Raw genomic sequence first — 24439 nt, forward strand, 5'->3', positions numbered from 1 at the left:
CCCTGAGGTCTTTCATCTCTAGGACCCTGCATGGGGCCTGCCACCCACTGGAAAAGCTCAATAGGTTTAAATTGACCACTTTTAAAAGAAAGGCCTGAAGCCAAACATGATTAAAGTGTTTAAAATAGACTTTGCAAGTGGGATTGGAATTATTTGGTTTGGAGAAAGAGACCAAGGTGACTAAATAATGAGGTTCTATCAATAAGAAAAGACAGAAAGGACTGTGGCCAGCTGTTTTCTGATTCTTTGCTCAAGCAACTAGGGCAGAGGGCAGCTTTTGATTGGCTTTTGCTTCTTAGTCATCTGGGGTAATAGATCTTTTTGAGAATCTGATAAAAGCAATGGACTTGTGCTCAACAAAACTGCAAAATGGCAAACTTTCTCCCCAGTTTTAGGGACTCACTGGTTACCCTAAAACTTAAGTCTATATTTGAATGACCAACTCTTGGGTTAATGTAAAATGCTCAACATCATCAGTGCTTCATATCTACAGGAAAGCAAGGAGGTAGACCAGATGGCCTTTTCTGGTCTGCTTACCTACACTCACAGGATTGGGGCCTTCTTTGTGAGTGTAGTCATCAATATACTGATCTTGATACTCAGCAAGTATCACTAATATTCTTCTCTTAGTTCATGAGCATAAATGAACAAGTGAATTCTCTTTACAGGAACAAGAAGGCATGTTGGAACCAGTCTTGGTCTTGACATAATACCTATTTCCTGCAGGGCAAAGAGGAAGTGTGCTAGTTCTTGACAAAGCTAAACTCACAGAATTACCTCATGTAGGCCCACACAGGCAGGAGGGCTGAAGCAAGTGGGGTTCCAGTTAGTGCCACAGAATCCTGTAGTTGTTGATTTCATATGAGACTGGACAGAGCCTATTGTGGCTGGGGTAAGGGAACCTATGGGACCAGCCAAGTCAAAGACAGAAAAGCCTGAAGGCCATGGCCTCCATATTTTGAGTATCTGGGGGAGCCATCATGTCAGAGCCTCACAGTAGTGCCCCGGGAGTTGGGTAGTGCAGTGCAGGAGACCACAAGGGACCTTGTGCAAATGTCAAGGTGGATGGCTGCCTCATCTAGAAGTCCTTTTAGTGTCTGAAAAGACATTGAATAACTTTCTCTAGAGGCATGTACAAGAGCAAAATGCAGGAAGCTTCTGGAAGTCTCTTTGGCAGAAACTGGAGAAGTACCCAGATGAGGAGGGTGAGCATGCTTGAGGCCTGCGCTGTGTTCAGGATCACTGTGCTTCAAAGATACACCAAGATGCTGCAATCCTGGGAGTTTGCTTGAGGTCACACATAGGCACATCACTGTCCCCAGACTTTATGCCTCTTCTTACTCACCTCCTCAGGATGCCAATCCTGAGTTCCTGGGGAACTCTAGCCCTCACCTTAGTCTGGGGGACCCCCTCATCTGGTTTTGGGTCAGTTCTCCCACCAAACAAGCATGGACAGTTCTTTGCTCTTTCCCCATGGTGTTGGGGCTTGTATGAAAAAGATGAGGCATGTGGAAGCTCTCAAGCATTCCTTTCTTATTAGATCTTTGTAACCATCATTTCTCCTCTAGAGCAAAGAAAGAAGGTGTCATAATGACTTATTTTGTGCTGAGCCTGGTGTGAGGTGGTGTTGAGTTTGTCTCTCTGAAGTCTTTTATTTTTATTGTTTGTTTTTTGAGGCAGGGATTCTTTGTGTAGTTCTGGCTGTCCTGGAGCTCTCTTTGTAGACCAGGCTGGCCTTGAACTCGTGATTCTCCTGCCTCTGCCTCCCAAGCAATGGGACTAAAGGTTTGAGCCACCATGTCCAGCTTGAAACTTTTTAGACTGGTCTTCAGCATCACAGCGAAGATGAGGCAGGTGCAAGAGACGTTTATGATTCCACGTTCCATAGCCTACTGGCTCAGGGTGACCCGTTGTCAGTTGCCCTTGAAAACTTCCCAGTCAGTCTGGACACTAGGGAAAAATCAGATTAACAACCAAAGTACCTCCACCCTCAAGGAGCTAGCTTAGGAAAGAGATAAATGTGAAAGGGAGAAAGGATGAAAAAAGGGGGAGTAGTGGTACAGCCTTTAATCCCAGCCACTGGGAGGCAGAGGCAGGGGGATCTCCATGAGTTGGAGACCAGGCTGATCTACACAGTGAGTTCCAGGATAGCCAGAGCTACATAGTGAGACCATGTCTTGAAAAAACAAACAAGCATACAAAAATAAATAAAGAAATAAAACAGGGAGGGAGAGAGGAAGGGAGGGTGAGTGGTGCCTGGGGACAGGAAAATGTTCTGAAGAGCTACTTGGTGTGGTGGGCAAGGCCTCTAGGAGGAGAGGATGTTTGAGTAAGGACCTGACTGATGGAAGCTTCTATGGGTGTCTCTCCAAGGGTCTGAAGCAAGGTTTCTGCAGAGCTGGGAACCCGACTCTGGCACATGGCACAGCCATAGACTCTGGGCATGCTGTCCTGGGTTAGAGGAGACTAGCTGCCTTGTGAGTTACCATCTCCTTTGCTCCCTCATGTCCTATAGCTACTTAAGAGACTTTTTTTCCAAAACACCCAAGTGTGTCTTAATGAAGAGAGACTCCAGAGCTGCCTAACCCCAGCCACAGAGCATCATTGGTCTCCATGGCGACCCACACCAACACTGGTACCAGAGTGTTCTGGAATCTTCAGGCTGCAGTGAGCTTGTAAGGCAGACTGGCTTAGGCAAGAGAGCCAGCAGCCTACCTTCAGGGGGAAGCTTCTATTTTAAAGCCCTCTTCAAGTGACCGTTTCCCCATGGGCTGTTAGAAAAGCTCAGGACATCTTGATGCGTGGACGTTTAAGAGGAGAGGCTCCCCAAGGGCCCTGTCTCATGCCTGCCTGCTGTAAACACTTCCTCAGGCTGTGTGGGCTGGATGAAGCTCTGCTCTGGGTCTTTCCCTCTTGGGAAAACTTGTTCATGTTTTTGTTTTGGGTTAATTAAAAAAAACATTTCCTTGTGTGTATGTATGTGTGTGCATGTGCATGTGCGTGTGTGCACACGTGTGTGTGTGTGTTATGTATGTGTTGAGCAAGTTTGTTTGTTTGTTTGTTTTTTACCTCCTGAGCTATCTTACTGGCCTCTTAGCTTGCTTCCTTTCCTTTCCTTTTTTTTTTTTTTTTTTGAGACAGTCTCGTGTAGTCCAGGCTGGCCTTGAGTTCTTATGTAGCTAAAGATGATGTTAGACTCCAGATCTTCCGCCTCTACCTCCAAAACACTAGGATTGTAGGCTGTGTTGTGCCACTGCTCCTGACTAAGAAGAATGCTTTTCAAATGATTGATTGACTGATTGATTGATTGATCGATTGATTTTAAAAAGAAGTTTGACCTGGAGAGATGGTTCAACAGTTAAGAGCACTGGCTGCTCTTCCAGAGGACTGGGTTCAGTTCCACATGCACTCACATGGAAGCTCAAAACTGCAACTCCAGCTCCAAGGGATCCAACACCCTCACACAGACATACACGCAGGCAAAACACCAATGTACACAAAATAAATTATAAAAAGAGATACTCCCATAGGCTAGCTTCAGAAGTAAGAAAGCTTTTGGGAGGGCAGGGGGGGCGGTTGGTGGTGGTGGTGGAGGTGGCTTTGTGTTCTTATGCTGTCTAGGGGTGGAGACTAGGGCCTGAATCAAGCCAGGCAACATCCTAGCCTAGGAAAACTTCGTCGCATAAAGAGACCCAAAGATGTGGTAGCTACGTCACAGCAAACTCTTGCCACAGAGCAGTCCCCAGGAGACCCTATGGTGAGAAATCTCAGTGGCAGTTGGTGTGTCTCAGCCTGATGCTTTTACAAGAACTTGCTTGGATGGCAGTTTGGCCAGGTGGCATGTAATGACCTCCATGTACATCAGGCAGCTAGAGGCTCAGCCCAGCACTCCTGGCTCTTGCGGGCTGCTGCTGCAGCTGCCTCAGTGGGGCACTGGCTCACCTCTCTGACCTCACTTACATGGGGGAAGGCTTGAGGCTTTATTGTGTGAGAACACCAGTGCGAGCGCTCTTTCTTCTTCTTCTTCTTCTTCTTCTTCTTCTTCTTCTTCTTCTTCTTTCTTTCTCTTCTTCCCTTCTTCGTCTTCCTTCTTCTCTTCTTCTTCTTCTTCTTCCTTCTTCTCTCCTCCCTCCTCCTCCTCCCCTCCTCCTCCCTCCTTCCTCCTCCTCCTCCTTCTTCTCTTATTTCTTCTTCTTCTCTTGCCCCCCCCCCCCACCCCCCGTTTCCAGGGAACTGTTTTGTATCTCAGGCTCTCTTCAAACTATATCCTCCTGCCTCAACCTCCCGAGTGCTGGGATTACAGGACTGTGTCATAGTGCCTGGCTCCTATCTTTCTCTAATGCCTATGCCTCCTTGACAATCTCATCGTCACCTCCCGGGTAGGAGTTGTGTGCACACACAGCCATGCAGACCTTGGTCAGTACCTCTGTGTATGTTTTCTGTGCCTGGTGTTCTGGGCGGCTCACCAACCTTCTGCTGTCTTCCTCTGTGTCCTCAGGATGGGTGGGTTGAGGAAGCCTGGAATGTTAGTGAGGCTCAAACAGCAGAGGCTGTGTCTTGCGGGGCAGGTTGATGATAATTTCTGTGCTGTTTGCTGGGTGGGTGGTGCATCTCAGCACAGTGAGGCTTGTCCCCATTCAAGAACTCCCAGCTTCTTGACTCACCCGGTGTTGGATGGAGCCAGAGAGGGCCCTGGGGATACATGGAGGACTTGGGGCAGTGGCATCAACTTCTCACCAATCCCATTGGAGGAGAGAATAAAGTGACAAGATGCCTTCCACTCTATGGAAGATTCTGTGGCAGTGAAAGTGGATGGGAGGCCTGAGCCAGGTTTCCGGGTAGATAAGGAGCTGGTTAGGTGGACAGGGTGTGGCTAGGGTGAGGTGGAGGCCCATAAAGTGATGGATGCAGGCAGGCTGCTCTAGAGGGAGGAGAGCGAATTCTGAGAAGGAAACACCGGATTCCCGAGGCCTCATTTTGAGAAGCCCATTTGTCACAGCGATTCAGTCCATTTTGGATCCTGCACTAGGGTTCAAGTTTTCCCTTAAGGCCAAACCCTCCCCTTCCCCCAATACGTCTTGCAAAGTATAATGTGAGGCAGTGCTCACAGGGCTTGCTTACTCATTGTCACATCCTTGCTCACAGCCCACGCCTGCCTGGCGACAGTGGTCCCTGGGGGACAGGGACACATAATAGTCACCTGTCCTCCTGACGAACTGGCTCACTGGCAGAGTGAAAGCTACTTTTCCCTGAGCATGTTTTAAGGGACATATCCATCATCCCTAACAAGACACTCATACATTGTAAAGGGGAAAGGGCATGTTTCACATCTTAGGAGACAATGACTCCTGCTGTGTTTGGAGACTGGAAGATCTGTAGACATATGTCTTTGTTTGGGCTTTTAAAATGTATGCAGCCTGTATGCGAGGGTGCAGTAAAGAAACCACCAGGTTGGCTCTTCCACGATTTTGGGAGAGGTTATTGTAGATAAGAGAGAGACCATCCAGAGGCATCTAGAAGAGTTCAGAGCAGAGTGAAAAAGAAGCAGAGTGGGAGTGGCCAGGGGGGATCTTTGAGAGAAGGGAGAAAAGCAGAGACTAACAAGAAAGAGAATAGTAGGGGTCAAGGGAGAGTCTTGCTGCTGTGTAAAGAGCAAAAGGGTATGTGGGGGTTGGGGGGGGCACAGAAACCCATGAACTATACCAGCCTGGGAGCTAGCACAGTGGCGGAGGAGAAACCCATTTCACGTGTTTCTGAGAAATGCTGGCTGTAGGCCCAGCTTGAGCTGAGAGCCTCATTTCTGGATATGTGCACTACTGCCCTTTGGTATTTGGGGGAACTGGAGTTTCCTTTGGACCTGACACAGCCCACAGTGCTTTGGGGCTGATATCTTGGTTTTAGTTAGAAATGTGTCTAGTGTCCTTTCTGGAGAAAGGTGGAGTTGTGCAAGTGAGTAAGCTGAGTGCTTCAGGGCAGAGTTTGGAACTGAGTCAGCCTTAGGTGTGGGAGGGGACAGTATGTTTTGACACAGGGACATCGCTTTGTTGTGCTGCTTTCTGTGTGAAAGGGGGGGCGCAAGTAAAGAAACTGTTGGCATGACTGCTCCAGGATATGGTTAAAGTTTTCACTGTAAAGAGAGAGAAAGAAGCAGACTGAACATGGCCAGGGCCAGGGAAGCGGCAGAGCGTCAGGAAAGTATAGTGGAGGAAGCAGGGGACAGAGAATAGAACACACGAGCTGGAGAGATGGTGCAGCCGTTAAAGGCTAGGCTCACAACCAAAAATGTAAGAGAATAGAACACACACATGCGGGGGGTGGGGGTGGGGGGGGGCAGGGCGGGGGAGGACCATAGGAAGACAGAGTAAGCCGATAGACAGCAAGAGGAAGAGGATATAGTGAGAACAGCTGGGTTATAAGGATGGGTAGCTGGGGGGAGGGGAGCCTGCGAGCTAGAGAGAGTTTAGGGTAGGGCAGGTGGTGAGAAGGGCTAGGATGCGGCCTGGTGTGGGATGTACAACAGGTACTTGTGATACTGAGGGAGCCTGCAGGCCAGCATGGGCTTTGATATGCTGATGGGCGCTCCAGGTATATGTCAACAGGGAGCCATAGGTCCCTTTTGCCGAGCTGAGGGAAGTGACTCCTTTTGGCAGATGGGAACCAGTTTCACAAGTTCCTGAAGAATATTGGCTTTTATCTAATCACCAAAATGCCTGTAGTCCAGCTGTAGTTGAGCTCATTTCTGGATATTTGGACAGCCTTTTGAAGTGTGGGGTATTGGTGTTTCCTTTGGACTCGGCACTTTCTCCTGTAAAGTCAGAACAATGTCCCGTCACCTTAGCAGTGACTACAAAAGAGAGGAAGCTGGGAAAAGGTGTCCCTGTGTCAAGGGGTAGATGTACAGTTGACATGACAAGGAAACTGAGGTCCAGCCCGCCTGGCCTACTCACTAGTGCACTTCCTGGGTTCCCTGAGGGACCATGTAGTGGTCCACTGGGAGCCCTCTTTATTTCCCTCAGTGCTCTACCTGTGAACACTTCCTCAAGGCCGGCTTCTGCTTCACTGGATTATTTGAGGTTGCCTTGGCTTGGCAGCACTGAGTTGCTGGATACATGCCCTGGATGTGGGGGGCTGAGCTGGCCTCTGTGAGACCTCGGCTGAGCCTCCCAACACTCATCACTTAGATCAGAGGCTGCCAGGCTCCTTTCAGGCCCTGCAGCCATTATGCCATCAATGGAGGGGATGGCGCTGGGATAGCACAGCTGGGCCTAGGCAAGTGAAGAGGGCTGGAGGGTAAAGAAACTCAAAGGCTGGCCTCCTGCTAGAATAGTTAGAAATAGGTGAATTCACAAGTGTGGGGTGGGGAGGGGGAGCTTCCTGGCATGCTCAGGCCCTGCAACCCTACTTCCCTACAGAGAGCTTTTTTGGAGCCAGTAAGCATCAAATGCTGGTTGGGAAAAGGATGAGGCAGCTGTGTCTGGGTGCTCAAGGTTGGAGACAGTGTGCAGCCTGAAAACTACCCACCTCACCTGCTCTTTGCTCCTTCCTGGGTTTCATGGACCAAACCTTCTCCCCGTCCCCCCCTCGCCCCCCCTGCCACCCCTACATCCCAACTTCCGCCTTCAAAAGTGAAGACCAGGCAGGGAACAAGACAGATCAAATAGCCTCAGTGGCCACCTGACTAGTGAGGGTGGAACATTAGCCCAGGGGCCTCATGAGTTCATGTTCCTACTGTGTATATCTTATTTTAGAATATATGGAGATCACTGAAAGATACACAGTCCTGCAAAGAGTGTCACAAGGCATGAGCCTGCATCTACATCCATTGAGTTAAAGTGTTGGAGGTGGTAGTTTGGTTTTCTTGGGACACCACCCTATGGAGTAAATGTGTCTTTCCCATCTGTCCTTATGAGATGGCCAGGCAGGAAGGCAGGGCCTTCCTGAGTGGGAGGTTGGGGGCAGGATGGTTTTAAAGTGCTAGCTCTAGTTCAGGCTAGTTGTAGCCAGGGATAGCTGTACAAATGCCTTCTCCAGAGTCAGACTTGTGACAGTAGGGCATCCTTCCCTGCCTAGAGCCCTCTGTTTGGGGACACTGAGGTTCACAGTGGGGACCTAGCTGTATATGGATCCCAGGTGAGTGCTACCTCCACGTGCAGTGTGTCTTTCTTATAAGCCCTACAGGACCTCAGCCTCGGGGCCTGTCATATGGTACACAGAGGAGGTATAAGATGCCATCTGATCTTGTCATCCAGTTTGGCCAATTTGTGGCTCTGTGAGCTTGGGGGTGGGCAGATTCCAAGGCCATTTGGCCCTGTAGGAGGATGAGGATGGTCTTTGGGCAGTGGAGATCCTTGGGCTTCATGCTAGACTGACTCAGACTCAACAGGGTCCATATGATTGACTTCAGTTCACTTGACACACTCCAAAGCTTTTTAGATAGACTGGTGTCCCACTGAGTCTGGCCCCTCAGATAGTGGGGCCTATCAAGACAGTACAGGGATGTTGCTGAAGACACTGGCCCCAGATAGTGACAGCTGGGGCTGCCGAGACCCAAGAGTAACACAGACCTTAGATGGCAAGCCAGCCGCCCAGGAGCGTAGGAATCTACGTACAGTGACTTCTGACTAGCCCAGACACCCTCCACCTCCTAAATCACCATCACTCAACAACCTTATGGTGAAGCTTCCAAGTACCTGGGCACCCTGACCCCCACCCCAGGAACATTCTGTAGCGAGTGGTGCTGAGTCCTCAGGGTGCTGGTGATGAGCTCTAAGTAAATGAAAAAGCAGCTCTGAGGGGTGTGGCATCACCAGGAGAGCCCAGAAAATGAACCAGAACTCACCCCCTTATCTGTCTACTGAAGCAACGATTTAAAATCCCAGTGCTGACCTCGCCATATATTCCCTGACCCCAGATTCCACCCTGTACGCCAGTGGGCCAGTCTTCTCCTCCTGTGGGGCCAGGAATTACATTCCTAATTTCCTTTCCATCCTGCTTTTTAACTCCAAACTTGGGGTGGTGGGGGGCGGGATGTAGCCATACCTTCTCTGCAAGACCTCAGGAACCAGGGCAGGGAGGGAAGGACAGTTTCAAGGAGTGGAGTGGGGCTGGAGAGAGGGCTCATTGAGTAAGAGCACTGACTACACTTGAAGAAGACTCAAGTTCAATTCCCAGCAACCACATGGTGGCTCACAACCATCTATAACTCCAGTTCCAGGGGATCTGATGCCCTCTTCTGGTCTCCTTGGGTACCAAGCAGACATATATTCAGGCAAAACACTCATACACATAAACTGAAAAAAATTAATAAACACACACACACACACACACACACACACACACACACAGAGAGAGAGAGAGAGAGAGAGAGAGAGAGAGAGAGAGAGAGAGAGAGAGACAGAGAGAGAGAGACAGAGAGAGAGAGACAGAGAGAGAGAAAGAGAGAAGCTGGTTCCAGAGAAGCAGGCAGAGCTGGACCGGGAAGCATCTTTGCCTGAGAAAGCTACTCAGACCAGTGAACTTGCAAACTGACAGGGAAAAAGTACCTGTCCCAGCCATTTCAGGTGTGGCCAAAGCTCAGAGCCAGCAAGTGGCTGCTAACACCAGGAACCATGTGTGATGGGGGCAGTTGGATCATTATCCAAGGCTCCCTCCAGCAGGAAATGATTGGGGCCTGCAAATCCAGCAGCCTTTTAGGCATGACTGGAATCAGGTCACATAGGAGACCCCGCAGAGTGCAGACAGAGCTGCCTCCTGACAGCCAAGCCTTGCACTGGGGGCTGGGCTTGCAGGCAGTGGGCTATGCTTAGTGAGCCAGGGTTCTCTACATGCTAGCTAAGCAGCTGGGTAGCCAAGGGTTGCTCGGCCCCTCAGAGGGGAGGGGGTGGGGGGGATTGGTTGTGGTATTGATGCTTGAGAGAAATGGCCATCTCTCACCAGGCTTTGGAAGCTCGCATCTAAGCCTCGTGATCTGTACACCTTCTTGGGAGGAACCACGTCTTTCTGATTGTGACTTATAGGGTCGGGTCCACTCGTGGGGCCTCTAACGTGATCATAGTCAGAGATGAGCTGGGTTCCTCGGAGCTGGGTAACTCCTAGTTGATCCTGCCAGCCCCACCTCCCTGTCCCTGTTTCCCTGAAGATATATATTCATCAGTCCTATTCTCTTCCTCTTCCTCGGCACCTAGATCCTGGCCAATGTCTTCCTCTACCTGTGTGCCATCATCGTGGGCATCATGTCCTACTACATGGCAGACCGCAAGCACCGCAAGGCCTTCCTGGAGGCCCGCCAGTCTCTGGAGGTAAAGATGAACCTGGAGGAACAGAGCCAGCAGCAGGTGAGACTCGGGGCTTCAGGGGAGGGCCCTGGGAGAGGAGGTTTTGGGCCTGAAGTTTGTGCTAAGGGATGGAGTGTGTAAGGGAAGGGAGGAGCCTGCTGGTACAGGGCAAGAGCCGGAGCTCCTCCCGCCACCTCACCACTTAGGACGCAGCAGCAGCAGCAGCAGCAGCCCCGTCCCTGGGGTCCCTCCTGTTTACTTTTCTCCATCTGGAGAAGAGCCTGCTTGTCCCTGCTCTCTGTTTACTGGCTGTGCTCCAGCCTCATCCACATATCATGGTCCTCCCGGCCTCAGTGTGACTCAGCCTTTTAAATGGGTTTAGGTCTGGATTAGTCTTCAACTTGTTTTAAAGGTCTCTAGAAATGATACCCACCAATTTCCTGTGGGTCTATCTCTCTTCCTTGAAACTGAGGCTCACTCTCCTCCCCGGGCAGCGTGTCCCTTCTGTGCTAGTCGGGGGTGTGAGTAGGGTTGGGGGACAGGTGCTACCGCTTTCCCAAAGGTTCTATGCTTTGCCTTTGGTTTTGGGGATTATGACATGAACGCTTGGTCTCAGTCTCTAGACCAGCGGTTCTCAACCCGGGGGTCGTGACCCCTTTGAGGTCACCGATCAGATGTTTACATTATGATTCACAGCGGTAGCAAAATTACAGTTATGAGGTAGCAATGGAATAAATTTTATGGCTGGTGGTCACTACAACATGAGGAGCTGTGTTAAAGGGTTGCAGCGTTAGGAAGGCTGAGAACCGATGGCCTAGACAGTGGCATTTAAAGGCACAAATAGTCACTTAGCTGATGGGTCCTGTCATCCCTCTCATGGGGTTAAGTGTCCTCTGTTTACCGATGAGATCTGGAAGCTTCCATGTTAGGCCTTGGTGGCATCTTTATCAGAAAGCAGGGTTTATAGGGGGAGTTGCCCTTGCCTCTGTGGTGGCAACGGTCCATGACTTGTGGCTTGCGGTGTTCTTGGGGACCTGCTGCGGTCTGGATGTATTTATAGATTTCCCCTTTATGGCTTTATACAGACACCGTGTGCCCGGTCTCTTATGCCATGGTGGCATCGCAGTCACCACTGGGCTAACCCGGGAGTTCTGTCACCCCTCAGGGCCTCCCTTCCCTCATCTGTGGAGCGCAGGAGCAGTGTTCGCCTGGCAGGGTTTCTGGAGGGTCAGTTGAGAAGCATGGTGGAAGTACTTTGTGACCTGTGACCCTGGGAAGCCACAACACCTGTAGGTTCTTTTTTTTTTTCTTTCTTTCTTTTTTATTTTTTTATTTATTTTTTAATTTTTTTTATTAATTTATTCTTGTTACATCTCAATGGTTATCCCATCCCTTGTATCCTCCCATTCTTCCCTCCCTCCCATTTTCCCATTATTCCCCTCCCCTGTGACTGTTCCTGAGGGGGATTTCCTCCCTCTGTATATGCTCATAGGGTATCAAGTCTCTTCTTGGTAACCTGCTGTCCTTCCTCTGAGTGCCACCAGGTCTCCCCCTCCAGGGGACATGATCAAATGTGAGGCACCAGAGTACGTGAGAAAGTCATATCCCACTCTCCACTCAACTGTGGAGAATGTTCTGACCATTGGCTAGATCTGGGTAGGGGTTTAAAGTTTACCACCTGTATTGTCCTTGGCTGGTGCCTTAGTTTGAGCGGGACCCCGGGCCCAAATCTGCCTATCATAATGTTCACCTGTAGGTTCTTATCCCCATGGCCACCGGCTACCTATGGGCAGGGTCAGCACAGAGAGCCGGAGAACTGGCAGCAGGGGCCTTCCTGGTACCCCAGAAATCCAGGGCCACTGTGGAGCAGCCTACAGTGCTGGCAGCTTGTGCTGCCTGCCCGCCTAGCAAGGTGGACCTTGGCCCCATCCATTTGAACCAGGGGTGAGGCAGACAGGAGGGGCGGGGTCTTCAGCATTCACTGAGCACACAGTATGGATCTGTGAGTGTCCATTAAGCGGGGTAGGTTTAGCCTGGCTGTATCCCGAATGTGACCATAGGCTCCTTTTATTTTGAATTTACACCAGTGGGTGATATATATATATACGCACCACGTACGTGCAGTAGTGGCCACGAAGACCAGAAGAGGATGTTAGATTCCCTGGAACTGCAGTTCCAGATGGTTGTGAGCCGCTGTGTGGGTGTTGTTGGTTACCTGGGTCCTCTGCAAAAGCAGCAGGTGACCTTAACGGTAGAGCCATCTCCCAGCTCCACTCTGTAGCCTCCAGAAGCCTCAGTTTCTCTTATGCAGAGCCCCCACTGAGAGAGTGTTTTAGGGCAATGGCTTTCAACCTGTGGGCCGCATCCCCTCTAGGGGTCAAATGACCCTTCCATAGGGATCGCATGTAAGATATCCTGCATAGCAGATAGTCACACGATTCTCACTACACTTGCCCTCTGCGCATGCTCAAGAGGAACAGAGTACCGGAAGTCAGGCCGGCGCTGCTCCTCTCCATTTTCCAGCATCTCAGCCCCTTTTGCTGTGTCTAGAGTCTTTGCTCCTCAGGATTCATCGCTCCAGCCTGTGGGACCAACCCGAGGCCTCAAGGAAAAGATGGCAGAGTATATTAGGCTGCCCTCAATGTCTTTCTCTTTGCTCTGAGGTCTTGAATCCTCATGTCTTAGCAACTTTGGTATTTGTTATTGCTTTTAGAGAGCTAGACATTCATGTGTGTGTAGTGTCTATGTGAAACTCTGTGTATGTGTGTGTGTGTGTTTGTGTGTGTGTGTGCAACATCTATGAGAGAGGGGAGGGGGAGTGGGCGGGGGGGGGGGGGGCGAGGGGAGAAAATTCTTTCACTGGCTCAGAGCTTGAAATTTGAAATTTGGCTAGCCTGCCCTAGGATGGTTGGTCAGGAAGCTTCAGAGATTTGCCTGTCTCTGCGTCCTCAGTGTGGGCCTTACAAGCATGCACCATCATGTGTGGCTTTTTTGTGTGGGACTTGGGGGTGGAATCTAGACCCTCACATTTGCTAGGTGAGCCAACTTCTTGGCCCCCGGTTCTAGCCGTTTTCAGTACAGTGCAGTTCAGTGGCACCAAGTCCACTTACACTGTCGTGCATTACAGCGTTTCAAACAGAAAGGAACTCTGCTCCCTTCAACACTGTCCCCCCAGCCTCTGGCAGGACTGGGACGCTGCCTGTTGTAGGTATCTTGTAAGTAGAATCATACAGTCACTGTCCTCTTGTGTCCTGCTTGTTTCGCTCATTAGCGTAAGTGACGGATTGTCTGTATAGCATGTGCAGAACTTCCCTCTTTCCCAGGCAGCATTGCACTGTGGTAGACCACAGTTTATCTCCTGGGACCGTTGAGTGGCGTATCCATCGGGCACCGCCTTGTTTATCCTTTTGTCTGTTGTGAATAATGCCACAGTCAGCCCTGGGGTTCAAGTGTCTATTCCAGTCTTTACTCCACTCCTTTTGGGTGTGCACCCAGAAGAGGAATTAATTGCTGGTTCGTATGACACCGCTGTGTTAACTTTTCGAGGCACCGACCTTGTGAGTTTTTAATGTTGATAAACATTGCCAAAATGTCTCATAGACAGATTCAAACAATTTATACTCCTCTTAGTGATGAATACGAGTAGACTTATCTTTCCCTTGTTCATCTAGAAATTACGTTTCTGCTCGTGGAACCCCTGATGCCCTAGGGACTGTTCTTGTTCCCGAAGTCAGCAGACCCAGGTCTTTGTGCACCTCATCCCGCTTGTGTCACTTCCTCTTGTGACTAACATCAGAGTCTATACCACAGGGGACCAGCCCCACCCCTACCTCTATGACAGTGACCTCAGATCTGAATTAAGCTTCTGCCAGCTTTCTCGGAACATCAGGGTCTGGCTTTCCCCTGGGTGACATTGGGACCCTGCCTTCCTGTCTTCGGTTTAGCCATCTGAAAACCTGGGATTAGAAAAATATATAGCATTTAATAAAATATATTTTAAAAAAAGAAAGAAAACACATAACACTGTTATGGATTGTTTGGAAAGCACATGAAGTAAGAAGGCAAAGGTGAGCTCAAACACTATGAAATCCTTTGGCTTTTAACTACCAGGACATGGCTTCCACCCCTGGGGACACACTGGCTGAAGAAAGGTTGAGGGAGGTGGCAGCTGGTTCCAGTCAGGACAGAGGTCATTTCCTCTCAGGCATCAGGGCTGACTATACACAGCAGCCTTAGCAAAGGGCAACTTGGGATCTGAGCTTAGGTCTCCATTTGCTTTCTGCTGTCACAGCCACCGGTAAGGATGGAAAAGAGATGACAGATGGGGACACCAGGACAAAGGGCTATAGAAACAGACAGAAGGTGCTCTGGATGCAGACCCCCTTCTACGGAGCCACCTGAGGTCACTGCCTCACGACATGGTCTGTGCAGTCCCTGTGTAAGTGTCAACCCCTTCTCAGTACCAGTTCTGAGGCCAGATGAGGCCCTTCCAGAAGGCAGCGCTCAGGCCTCACTTGATGGCGTCAACGAGTAGTAAGTGTTTTCTGAACTGCTTTTGTGGCAGAGGATGCACCCTGGCCCTGAGGTCCCGTGATCCCCTCAGTCAGTCTCCTCTTTACCTCATCTTCATCCTTTGATACCACAGGGACCTGGCTGGGTTTCTCCAGTTCTAGCTCCTTTGCTGCCTGCCGTCTTCTTGGGGGTGACCAGCTTCTTGCTTGGGCTGAGGGTCAGATGGGAAAGGGGAGAGGTGGCCCAGTCCTTTCACACGCAGGCATCCCCTCCCACATTTTCACAGGGCAGGTCAGTCTCAGGTGACAGATGGGTAGAGAGAGAAAGTAGGCAAGAAGGGTCAGGGAGAAAGTGGTTTGGCCCTGACAAGCCCCGCTGGCACCTGCCTCCCTGCAGAGCAGAGTTGTGTGTGGCCAACTCCAAAGCCTTATTGCTGCATCTTTCTGAGCATGATCCTGGCAGCATGGGTGTGGTCCAGTAGCTGGGTGGGTAGAGCTACCTCAGTGGACTCGGGGCCTTCCTCCAGCCTCCCCTTGGCTCCATGGGCATGTTAATGTGGAGCCAGCAGCCCAGAGGGAAGAACATTCATTATTTCTTGTGATTCCCATCTGACCTCACTTTGGGGATTCGTTTGGAGCCTCGAGAGTTGCTAAGCACCCCAACTGGCACCTGGCAACAGCAGGCACCCAGAACATCACATCTTTGCCAGGTACAAACTTCAGAATCATGAGGGGCCTGGATCACCCCTTCCCCTCCCCCAAGAAGCACTGCCGAGGCAGTGAGGTGCAGGAGGGAGAGGTGGCCAGCTCAGGCCTGTGCTTTTCTCAGCCCAAGCCCTGTCCTTCTTAGCCCCAACCCTCCAGCACTTAGGAGGCCACAGCCAGGCCCCAGTGGGAGAGGCTGGGTCTACAGGTTTCTAAGAGAGCCGTCCACTTTCTCTAGCTGCATGTCCTGGGAACCATGGCTCCAGGTACACTACTTATGTGGTCCCCATACAGGTGAACAATTGCTATGACCTGCTTCTTTCCCTGTCTCTGCATAGGTCATGACCCCTCCGTGTGAGCTGTGCTGCTGTTCCCAGCCAGGACTGTGGGGAAAGCTCCCTGTTTGCCATAGGAGTGGGTTTCTCTCCTGGAGCTGCGAGCTCAGGATGCAGTGTCTCATAAGCTCAGTCTCCTGCACTCTGACCTTTGCTCAGGCCTGCATTACTGCTTGCCCTAAGTCCTCTGGCTTTAGGACATGGCACAGCCACTTTAACCTTGAGCCTTGTTCTCTTGGAGAGCCCTGGGGGAGGGGAGAATCAAATTTCTAGTGCCAGCCCCAAAGTTGTCCTGGCAACAGTGAGGTGGGGTGATGGACTTGCTTCCTTGGGGATCTGCTCAGTGGAGAAAGAAGGGGTTGGTGTGGGCAGAGAGTAGCACACCTCCCCTAGCTCCAGGGGTGCAGCCTTTCCCTCTGGCACCAGTTCTCAGTGTTCCCAGTGCTGAAAGTGGGTGGGGCCACCTGACAGGACCACAGATGCCCCTCCTCCATCATTAATCTGGAAATACACTTCCATTTGGCTTCTTTTTGGTTGGTTTGGTTTTTTGATACAGGGTTTCTCTGTGTATCCTTGGCTGTCCTGGACTCACTTTGTAGACCAGGCTGGCCTCGAACTTACAGAGATCCGCCTGCCTCTGCCTCCCAAGTGCTGGGGTTAAAGGTGTGCACCACCAACACCCGGCCCATTTAGCTTCTAAACAGAAAGTCTTGAACACTGCGGATACTCTTAGTAGCTTTTGTTTTAGCTTTGAAATCACTGGATGTGAGAAAAGACAGAAGGTGCCTCCCCCTGTTGTTCTGAGGTAAATACCCAGTCTCTCTGTTGCCTCTAGTTCCATTGATTAGACTTTACAGAACGTTCTTCATGCCAGTTTCAGAACTTAGCAAGGCACCTCCCTGTTTCAGGCAGTTTGGGGGAGGAGGATCCTGGTGACAGTGGGAGGGGCTCTGCTGTGCTGTGTTTTCTGCCACAGAATTCTGCCTGAAATGGGCAAGCTTGGATGCAGGTGGAATTGACAGCCAAACTCTGCCAAGACAGGGTAGGCAAGTCCTCAATAGTCCCTGCTTCACCAACATGTCTGTCAGATATATTGGGCCAGAAGGCTGAAGATGATTTCCAATGTGTTAGAAAGCTTTGAGTGACTGTTCAGGTAGCAAAGTGTCTCTGTGTTTTGTTGCTGTTGTTGTTGTTGTTTTGTTTTGTTTTTGGAAGCTGATAACCTGCACTCCCTATTTACTCAGCTAATTAATTTTATTCCTTCTCCAGTCTCTGATGGGGTTGAAGACAGCGAAACATTAAGAGTATAACATGAATATAATTATTGTTTTGTGGTTCTTGTGTGTGTATATTGGTAATGATATAAATGTATAGGTAAAAAGTTTTTTTTTTTTTTTAAAATTAGACTAAAAAGGGTGGAGGAATGGTGAGTGGATGTAACAACTGTCAATAAAGCACTATTTAGGCAATCAGCTGAGCAGAAGGACAGGAAGTGGAAGGCGGGACTTCCGGGGAGAGGAGAAGAAAAAGTGGGACGCTTAGCGGAAGGCAGAGGAGTGTGGAGGAGGACAAGGAGAAATTGCCTAGCACCACCATAGTGGCAAGTGCTTGGGGTATATGTATGTTTAGATGTTTTGAGTAGTTGTTTATTTTATAGGTAGATTTGTTTTAGTTAGTTTCTTCCCAGCATGTAGGGCTGATAGTTTAAAAGTATGCTTCAGACTCCTTGTCGTTATTTAGCCTTCTTAGGCCGAACCGATACAAATTTATCATAAGATTGCCTTGCAAAGTCTCTGTAACAAACAAACAAACAAGCAAACTTTTTTTTTTTTCTTTTTTGAGACAGTCTTACCCTGTGGCCCAGGCTGGCCTTGAACTCACAACACTCCTGCTCCAGCCTTCCAAGTCCTGGCATTACAGGTGTGAATGAGCCACCATACCAGCTTCAGAGTGAGACTTACATCCCCATTCTAGCTGAACCACTTAGCCTTTGGCCCTGAGTAGTTACTTTTGCACTCTGAGGCCCAGCTCATCTGTGAACTGGGAACACAGAACAAGATGATTAAGAAGTCTGTGAAAGGGACTAGAGAGATGGCTCAGTGATTAGGAGCACATACCGTCATTGCAGATGGCCTGAGTTCATGTTCCCAATACCTATGTCAGGGGCCCCACAACTGCCTATAAGTCCAGCTCCAGGGGATCCATGCCCTCTTCTGGTCTCTGCAGGCTCCTGCCCACGCGTGCACACACACACACACACACACACACACACACACACACACACACACACACACACACTTAAAAGTAAAAATCAACTTTATTTTTGTTTTTCGAGATAGGGTTTCTCTGTGTATATCCCTGGCTGTCCTGGACTCACTATGTAGACCAGGCTGGCCTCGAACTCACAGGGATTCACCTGCCTCTGCCTCCTGAGTGCTGGGCTTAAAGGCATGCACCACCATACTCAGCTCTCAATTTTATCTATCTGTCTGTCTGTCTGTCTATCTATCTATCTATCTATCTATCTATCTATCTGTCTAAGATTTTATTTATTCGTTTTATGTATGAGTGCTCCATCTGCGTATACACCTGCATGCCAGAAGAGAGCATTAGATTCCAGTAGAGATGGCTGTGAGCCACCTTGTGGTTGCTGGAGATTGAACTCAGGACCTCTGGAAGAGCAGACAGTGCTCTTATTCACTTAGCCATCTCTCCAGCCCCCTCAAATTTATGTTTAAAGTCAGTAAGAGTACCTTCAGACCACAGGTACCCAGGGCCGCCTTCCCTGAGTATGTGGTCCTGAGCAAACTAGCTCCTAGTTAGGGTGCTGAAAGAAAATACATGGTATGTGCTATAGTGTAGGGAAAGGAATTTGCCAGGAACCACGGGTTGCGAGGTGGGGGAGTGGTATTTGATATCTTGGGCCAGGGAAAGCTTTCTCCAGGTAGACTGGAGTGAAGACCTGAAGGCAGTGAGCAGCACACCATGCACGTGGAGGAGGCAGCATGGGAAAGACCCAGGGGTGTGTCCACGGGATGAGAGGAGCACAGTGGAACAGGAGAGTGAGGAGAGGCAGAGTGCACCTGGGAGCCACAGCCTGGCTTTGTGCTGAAGAGAACTAGGACAAGCCATCCCAGGGTTTCAGAATCCAAACAGGGGAGTACAGCTGCTGATGGAGAAGAGGTAGCCAAGGAAGCAGGGAGGGCAGTGAGGCATGCGCATGCGTGGTGGCCCAGATCAGGATGGTGATGGTGGATGTGCCCACTGCAAGAGGGTCCTAGGAACACCCTAAAGGCAGAGCCAGCCGGCTTTACAGTAGGTGGGACAAAGCGTGGGGAGTGGAGGACAGAGAAGGAGTTTCGGGGATGGTAGGCTGTGGTTGACTTTGAGGTGCTTCTGATGTCATCATGGAAGGGTAGGGAGCCCACTCGGGCATCTTTCGTGGGTTGAGCTCATTCTGTGAATTAGCCACAGGTCTGGTAGGGTGTGAGGGCTGAGACCCACGTGTGCAGGCTTTTTGCACGGGCTCTGCTGGGCTAAAAGGGTAAGACAAGGCCTCCTAGTGTGCTGGTGAGCTCAGAGAGAGCTGTTGGCCATGTGGCCCTTGGCAAGCCTTTGATTGCTTCTTCCAGGATCTTATGATAGACCAGTTTCTCCTCAGTGGCCCGCCTCCAGCCTTCTCTGTGGCCCAGAATCACTGGGGCTTAAGCAGAAGTTAGCCAAAAGGGTACAGTCATTTCCTCACCATCCCAGGCAGGAGTCCCGTTGTGTTCTGGCCTGCCTTGTTTGGGAGATGGTATGATGTATCCAAATTAGCAAAGGGAGCCTGAAGTATAAAGATCTCAGATCTGGATGGGGTTGTGCCTGGAATAAACAGGGTCCTGCGACTTGGTTAGATACGCACTAAGAAAGAGTAAAGTCGGAATGCAAACAAAGTGCTTGACACGCGAGGTAAACAAAGGGTCCAGGAAAGGGGGAGAGCTCGGGGGAGGGACCCAGCAGATGACTAGGGAAACACTCAGAAGTGTTTGGAATCTTACTACACGTGATTCATGGAGCCAGAGAGATGGCTCAGTAGTTAGAAGTTACCCATTGTTCTTAGAGAGGGCCTGGTTTCCATTCCCAGTGCCTATCTTCTGTAACTACAGTTCCAATCTGATGCCCTCTTCTGGCCATCGTGAGCATTGCATGCATGTGGTACAGATTCATACATGCAGGCAACACTTACATAGTAAACATTTATAAAGAACACGATTCTTTAGGAGCTGTTTTCAAGAAAAGGGAGATGGTGAACAGGTACTGGAAGAAAGCAGTCGAGCTGGGTCATAGAGCAGTGCTCTGTGTGCATGTGTGGGCATGTGTTTGCCCTGTGTGTGTGCAGTATGTGTGGGTAAACATGTGCTTATCTCTATATGCTTGTGTGTGCACAAATGTGTATGTGTAGGCACGTTTGTCTCTGTATTGTATACCCATGTATGTATTTGTGTGTGTACACATGAGTCTATATCAGTGTAAATCTGTGTGTGTTTGTGTGCAAGAAGGCAACCCGAGCGGCTCTGCCAGCACAGTAGCCAACAGTTGAAACCACAGAGACGCACCCTCTCAATGCGAAGGAAAGTTATCCCAACATGTGTACATGTGAGTGTGCATAAGTGTATATGTATGCATGTTTGTTTGTCTGTGTGTATTTATGTGGCTATGCATGTGTGTGCACATGTCTGCATAAATGTGTATATGGCTGTGTGTTTGTCTCTGTGTTTGTTCATGTACATGTGAGTGTGTGAGTGTATGCGTGGTCTGTGTGTGTGTGTGTGTGTGTGTGTGTGTGTGTTTGCGTGATAGGGAAGGGTGCTATGATGGGCAGTCTTCATTGGAGGAGTATTCTTTGTTCTTAGTATGGAAGAGACTGGTGTCTGTCAGACCAGCAGAAACTGTCTTGGGGACAGAGCTGAAGGGCGTGGCTGTTACACACAGTAAAGGAAAGCAGGAGCACATTTGGAAGGCATGCTGGTGACGGTGACTCTTTCCTGAGGAGGTGCCACAGGCAGGGAGTATGGCTGTGGGTAACCTTGTCCAGGTGGAACTGTGTCTACATCACTCATTGGGGCCACCATCCCCAGTGTGGTGTTTAGCTGTCCTTTATGGGTCAGTGACAGAGCAGGGGGTGTGAGCTGCCAGGCCAGACTCTGCAAGCACTCTCCTTCAGCGAACATGGATGCGACCAGCACATTCCTGTTAGCACACAGCTCAGTCTATACTTAGTTTCCACAGCGTTTTAAAGCTGTCTGCCTAGTACAGAAGCCATTAGCCATGGGGAGCTATTTAAACTGTAATTAATTTCAACAAAAGATCAGGGTCTCAGGTATCCTTGGTTGACTGTAAAGTTGCCACACATGGCTGATGTGGTGCTAAGGCTTGAACCCAGAGCTCTATGCACGCTGGACAAGTATTCTATTAACTGAGCCCTGTCTCCAGCCCTGACTGCTCACTTTTACTGGTCCATGTGCTCAGTCGTTGCACATGGCTAGTGGCTACCATATTGGCCAGCACAGATTCAGAACATCTCCGTGACTCAGGAGGTTTTTGTTCGAGCTGTTCTACAGGGTGACAGCGTGCCCCTTGGGCCATGTCTCCTCCTTGATGGCTCATTAACTCACCAAACCTCTGAGGAACACCTACAATCTGTGCCAGATTGGCTTGGCGAGGATGCCAGGTACCACGCACTTGGCCATCTTTGGACCCAGTGGGCTGTCTCCTGAGATTTCAGTCATCTTGGCTACGTAGTTTCCTTGTCTCTTGAGAGACCACTTGGGAGACCAAGGCAGTGACCAGAAGTCCCACATGGTCCGTGATGAAAAAAGTAAAACATTTCTGCCCTGAGATACCGGCCTGCCCCAACCCTGTGTTGACCTTCCTGCATGTGCAAGGCTGATGGGTGACTACTCACTGAATGTCTGAGTTTGGGACCACATCATTCAGAGAGGACAATACCTCAGTCTCCAGATTTTCCACACTGGTCTTGTCCTTGGGAGGAGCTGAGAGATTTTGACTCTACCCTCACTTCCTGTCTCCTCTGTGCAGAGGGTCAGGCAAGAATAGGCACTTGGAAGGATCCAATGTCCTTTTAGCTCCCGAAGGGCCTAGAAGCTCCAAATATTTGGGTATCTGGGTAAACTGGAGACCAGGCCAGGATATATTTGCTACGTAGTTGCAGGCTTGCTTACAGTGACATGTGTGGGTGGGTAGGTATGCAGGTACACAGCACACGGGTAGGATGCATGGCCGTAAGCGTGGTCATTGGTCATTCCTATCCTACAGAGAAGTAGATGTCACGCACCTCACAGACACTGCACATGCATGCCACCAGGTCTACATACACACACACACACACACACACACACACACACACACACACACACACACACACACACTTTTGCTATCTGTTCTCACTTAAGCTTCTCCTCCTCTCTTGCAAGGCTGTTGTAAATACCTCTCCTCTCACCAGCAGGAGTTCATTCATCCAAGTCCCTGCTGGCTTCCTTGCTGTAATTAACTCCTGAATGCCTCATCAGCGTGTCAACTCTAACAACTCTGGTCCCCTGGGACAAGGCTGGCCTCCTTCCTCCATCTCAATCCTGAGCCAGCACTCTGAGTCACTGCTGACAAGGACCTGGCTGGTTCCTTCTGAGCTTCGTGGAGGCCACACTGATAGACATCACCTCTACATAGCCTGGCACTCCTGTTTACAGAAGTAACCCTGGCTTGCGTCAGGAGGCAAAGTGCCTGCCTGCCTAAGCGACTGTGGCCTTTTCTCTGAGGCACAAGCCTCTGCCTCCTCCACTCCTGCCAGCCCTGTGTGTTTGCACGCTGCCTGGGGCAAACCTGAAGTGCTTCTCCCCCAATTCTGAGGGCTTTTTGTTGTTCTACCGTGAAGGCCTCCGGGAGTTGGGGTCTTTCTCTCTGCAGACTTTCGTCTTTTTTCCCCAGACTGGGTCAGGTCCCCAACTTTTGTTGTCACCCATAGCCATTAGGGCAGAGTGGAAAAGAAACTTGAAAGCAAATGACCTGCTGTCTTCTCAGTGTTGAGTGAGGTCTCAGCGCCCCAGGCCTTGCTTGCTTGCAGGGTTTGGTTAGTTCCCCTCTGGGCCAGCCTCCCAACCTCCAGCTTGACACTCCTGTATGTTTCTCACCAGGTTTCAGAACCAAGAGCTCGCCCCTCCCAGGCCAGCACATTCTTTGCACGATGACAAAAAAAAAAAAAAAAAGAAAAAAAAAGAAAGAAAGAAAGCAAGCACTTGTTTCTTTATTCGCCTGAGTTGAAGCCCCCAGAGCAACACTTTTTGCCTTCCCTACACAGCACCTTTGCCCAGACTTGTGCCCTGTGACCCCTGCAAAGGCCTCTCTTTTCCCAGCTGAGCCTCAGCCTCTTCTCCCTACAGGTGCCGAGCTCAAGCTCCCTCACTTTCTGCTGGAAGCCTAAGTGTGACTACTCTTTGCTCCTGCAGTAGGTTGTTTGTGGGCTAAGGGCCAGCTGGAGGAGCCGGTCCAGGCATAAGGCACATGTTTCAGTGGCCACTCTATGCTGTGAAGTCATTCAAAACCTACCAGCATGGCAAATGTCCGACAGTTCCCCTTCCAGAAGGATTCACCGTGCCTCTTCTAGAATGTTCCTCCACAGTCGGCTTGGGGATTCAAATGGGGGTTATAAAACATTTCTGCTGTCTGATGGCACCCTGTCCATTCACTAGGTCACTGCGGAGTAAACTCTATTAATTAAACTCCTGCTGCCATAACTAACTCTTCTGTGACTTTTGAAAAGTCTTCCCTCCAAAAGGTTTTAGATTTCAAACAATGGGAGGAGCCTGAGAGGGCTCGCATTGTATGGGTGAAAGGTTAAACCCAGACATGCTTGCCCAAGGTTGAGAGGCCCTGATCAGGGAACCTTGACCCCTTGAATCATCGTGAACCACCACCACCACCACCCCTGCCTGCCAGCCACCCACCTGCCTGCTTTCCTTCCTGAGGTCATGCCTTATGTAACCCAGACTGACCTCAAACTTGCTATCTAGCTAAGACGGGCCTCGTGCTCCTGATCCTCCTGCCCCTACCTTCCTAGTGCTGAGATTATAGACTTTTATGATAAGGAGTAGGTATTTGTGTGCGTGCAGGCATGTGGTGTGTATGTGTGTATGTGTGTGTGCGTGTTCGTGTATGTGCACACATGCATATATTCTCTTGTATGGAGGCCAGAGGACCTTGGGATGTCATCCTTAGGAATGAAATGCTGTCCACCTTTTTCGCTACAGGGTCTCTTGTTCGCTGCAGCTTATCAATTTGGCTGTGATGGCCAGTGAGCTCCAGAGACCCTACTGTGTCCACCTCTGCTGTGCTAGGATTGCAAGCGTGAGCCATCACACCTAGCTTCTTTATGTAGCTATGGGGACTGAACTCAGTACTTTATTGACTGATGCATATCACCAGCCCCCACCCCAAAGATTTGATATTTAAAATGCTTTATCTCTTCAGCAAAGGTGGCCTGGTCGTTACTCTCTTGGTGTCTTCCTCCTCAGCCTCCAGCAGACACACCTGCTGCTTCTCACCATCAGATAAAAGG

At 50.0% G+C, this 24439-nt stretch overlaps 1 protein-coding gene across 1 annotated transcript in view; it reads left to right on the forward strand.

Annotated features, from left to right (window-relative positions):
* Positions 1–24439, forward strand: part of Adcy3 (adenylate cyclase 3) — a 78371-nt gene that overhangs the window by 29865 nt on the left and 24067 nt on the right. The window contains exon 3 of the mRNA XM_051143058.1: positions 10185–10334. Within this exon, the coding sequence (XP_050999015.1) occupies positions 10185–10334 (150 nt within the window). The remainder of the gene's footprint in view (positions 1–10184; positions 10335–24439) is intronic.

The sequence above is a fragment of the Acomys russatus genome, chromosome 1 (genome assembly GCF_903995435.1).
Source record: "Acomys russatus chromosome 1, mAcoRus1.1, whole genome shotgun sequence".
Taxonomy (NCBI): domain Eukaryota; kingdom Metazoa; phylum Chordata; class Mammalia; order Rodentia; family Muridae; genus Acomys; species Acomys russatus.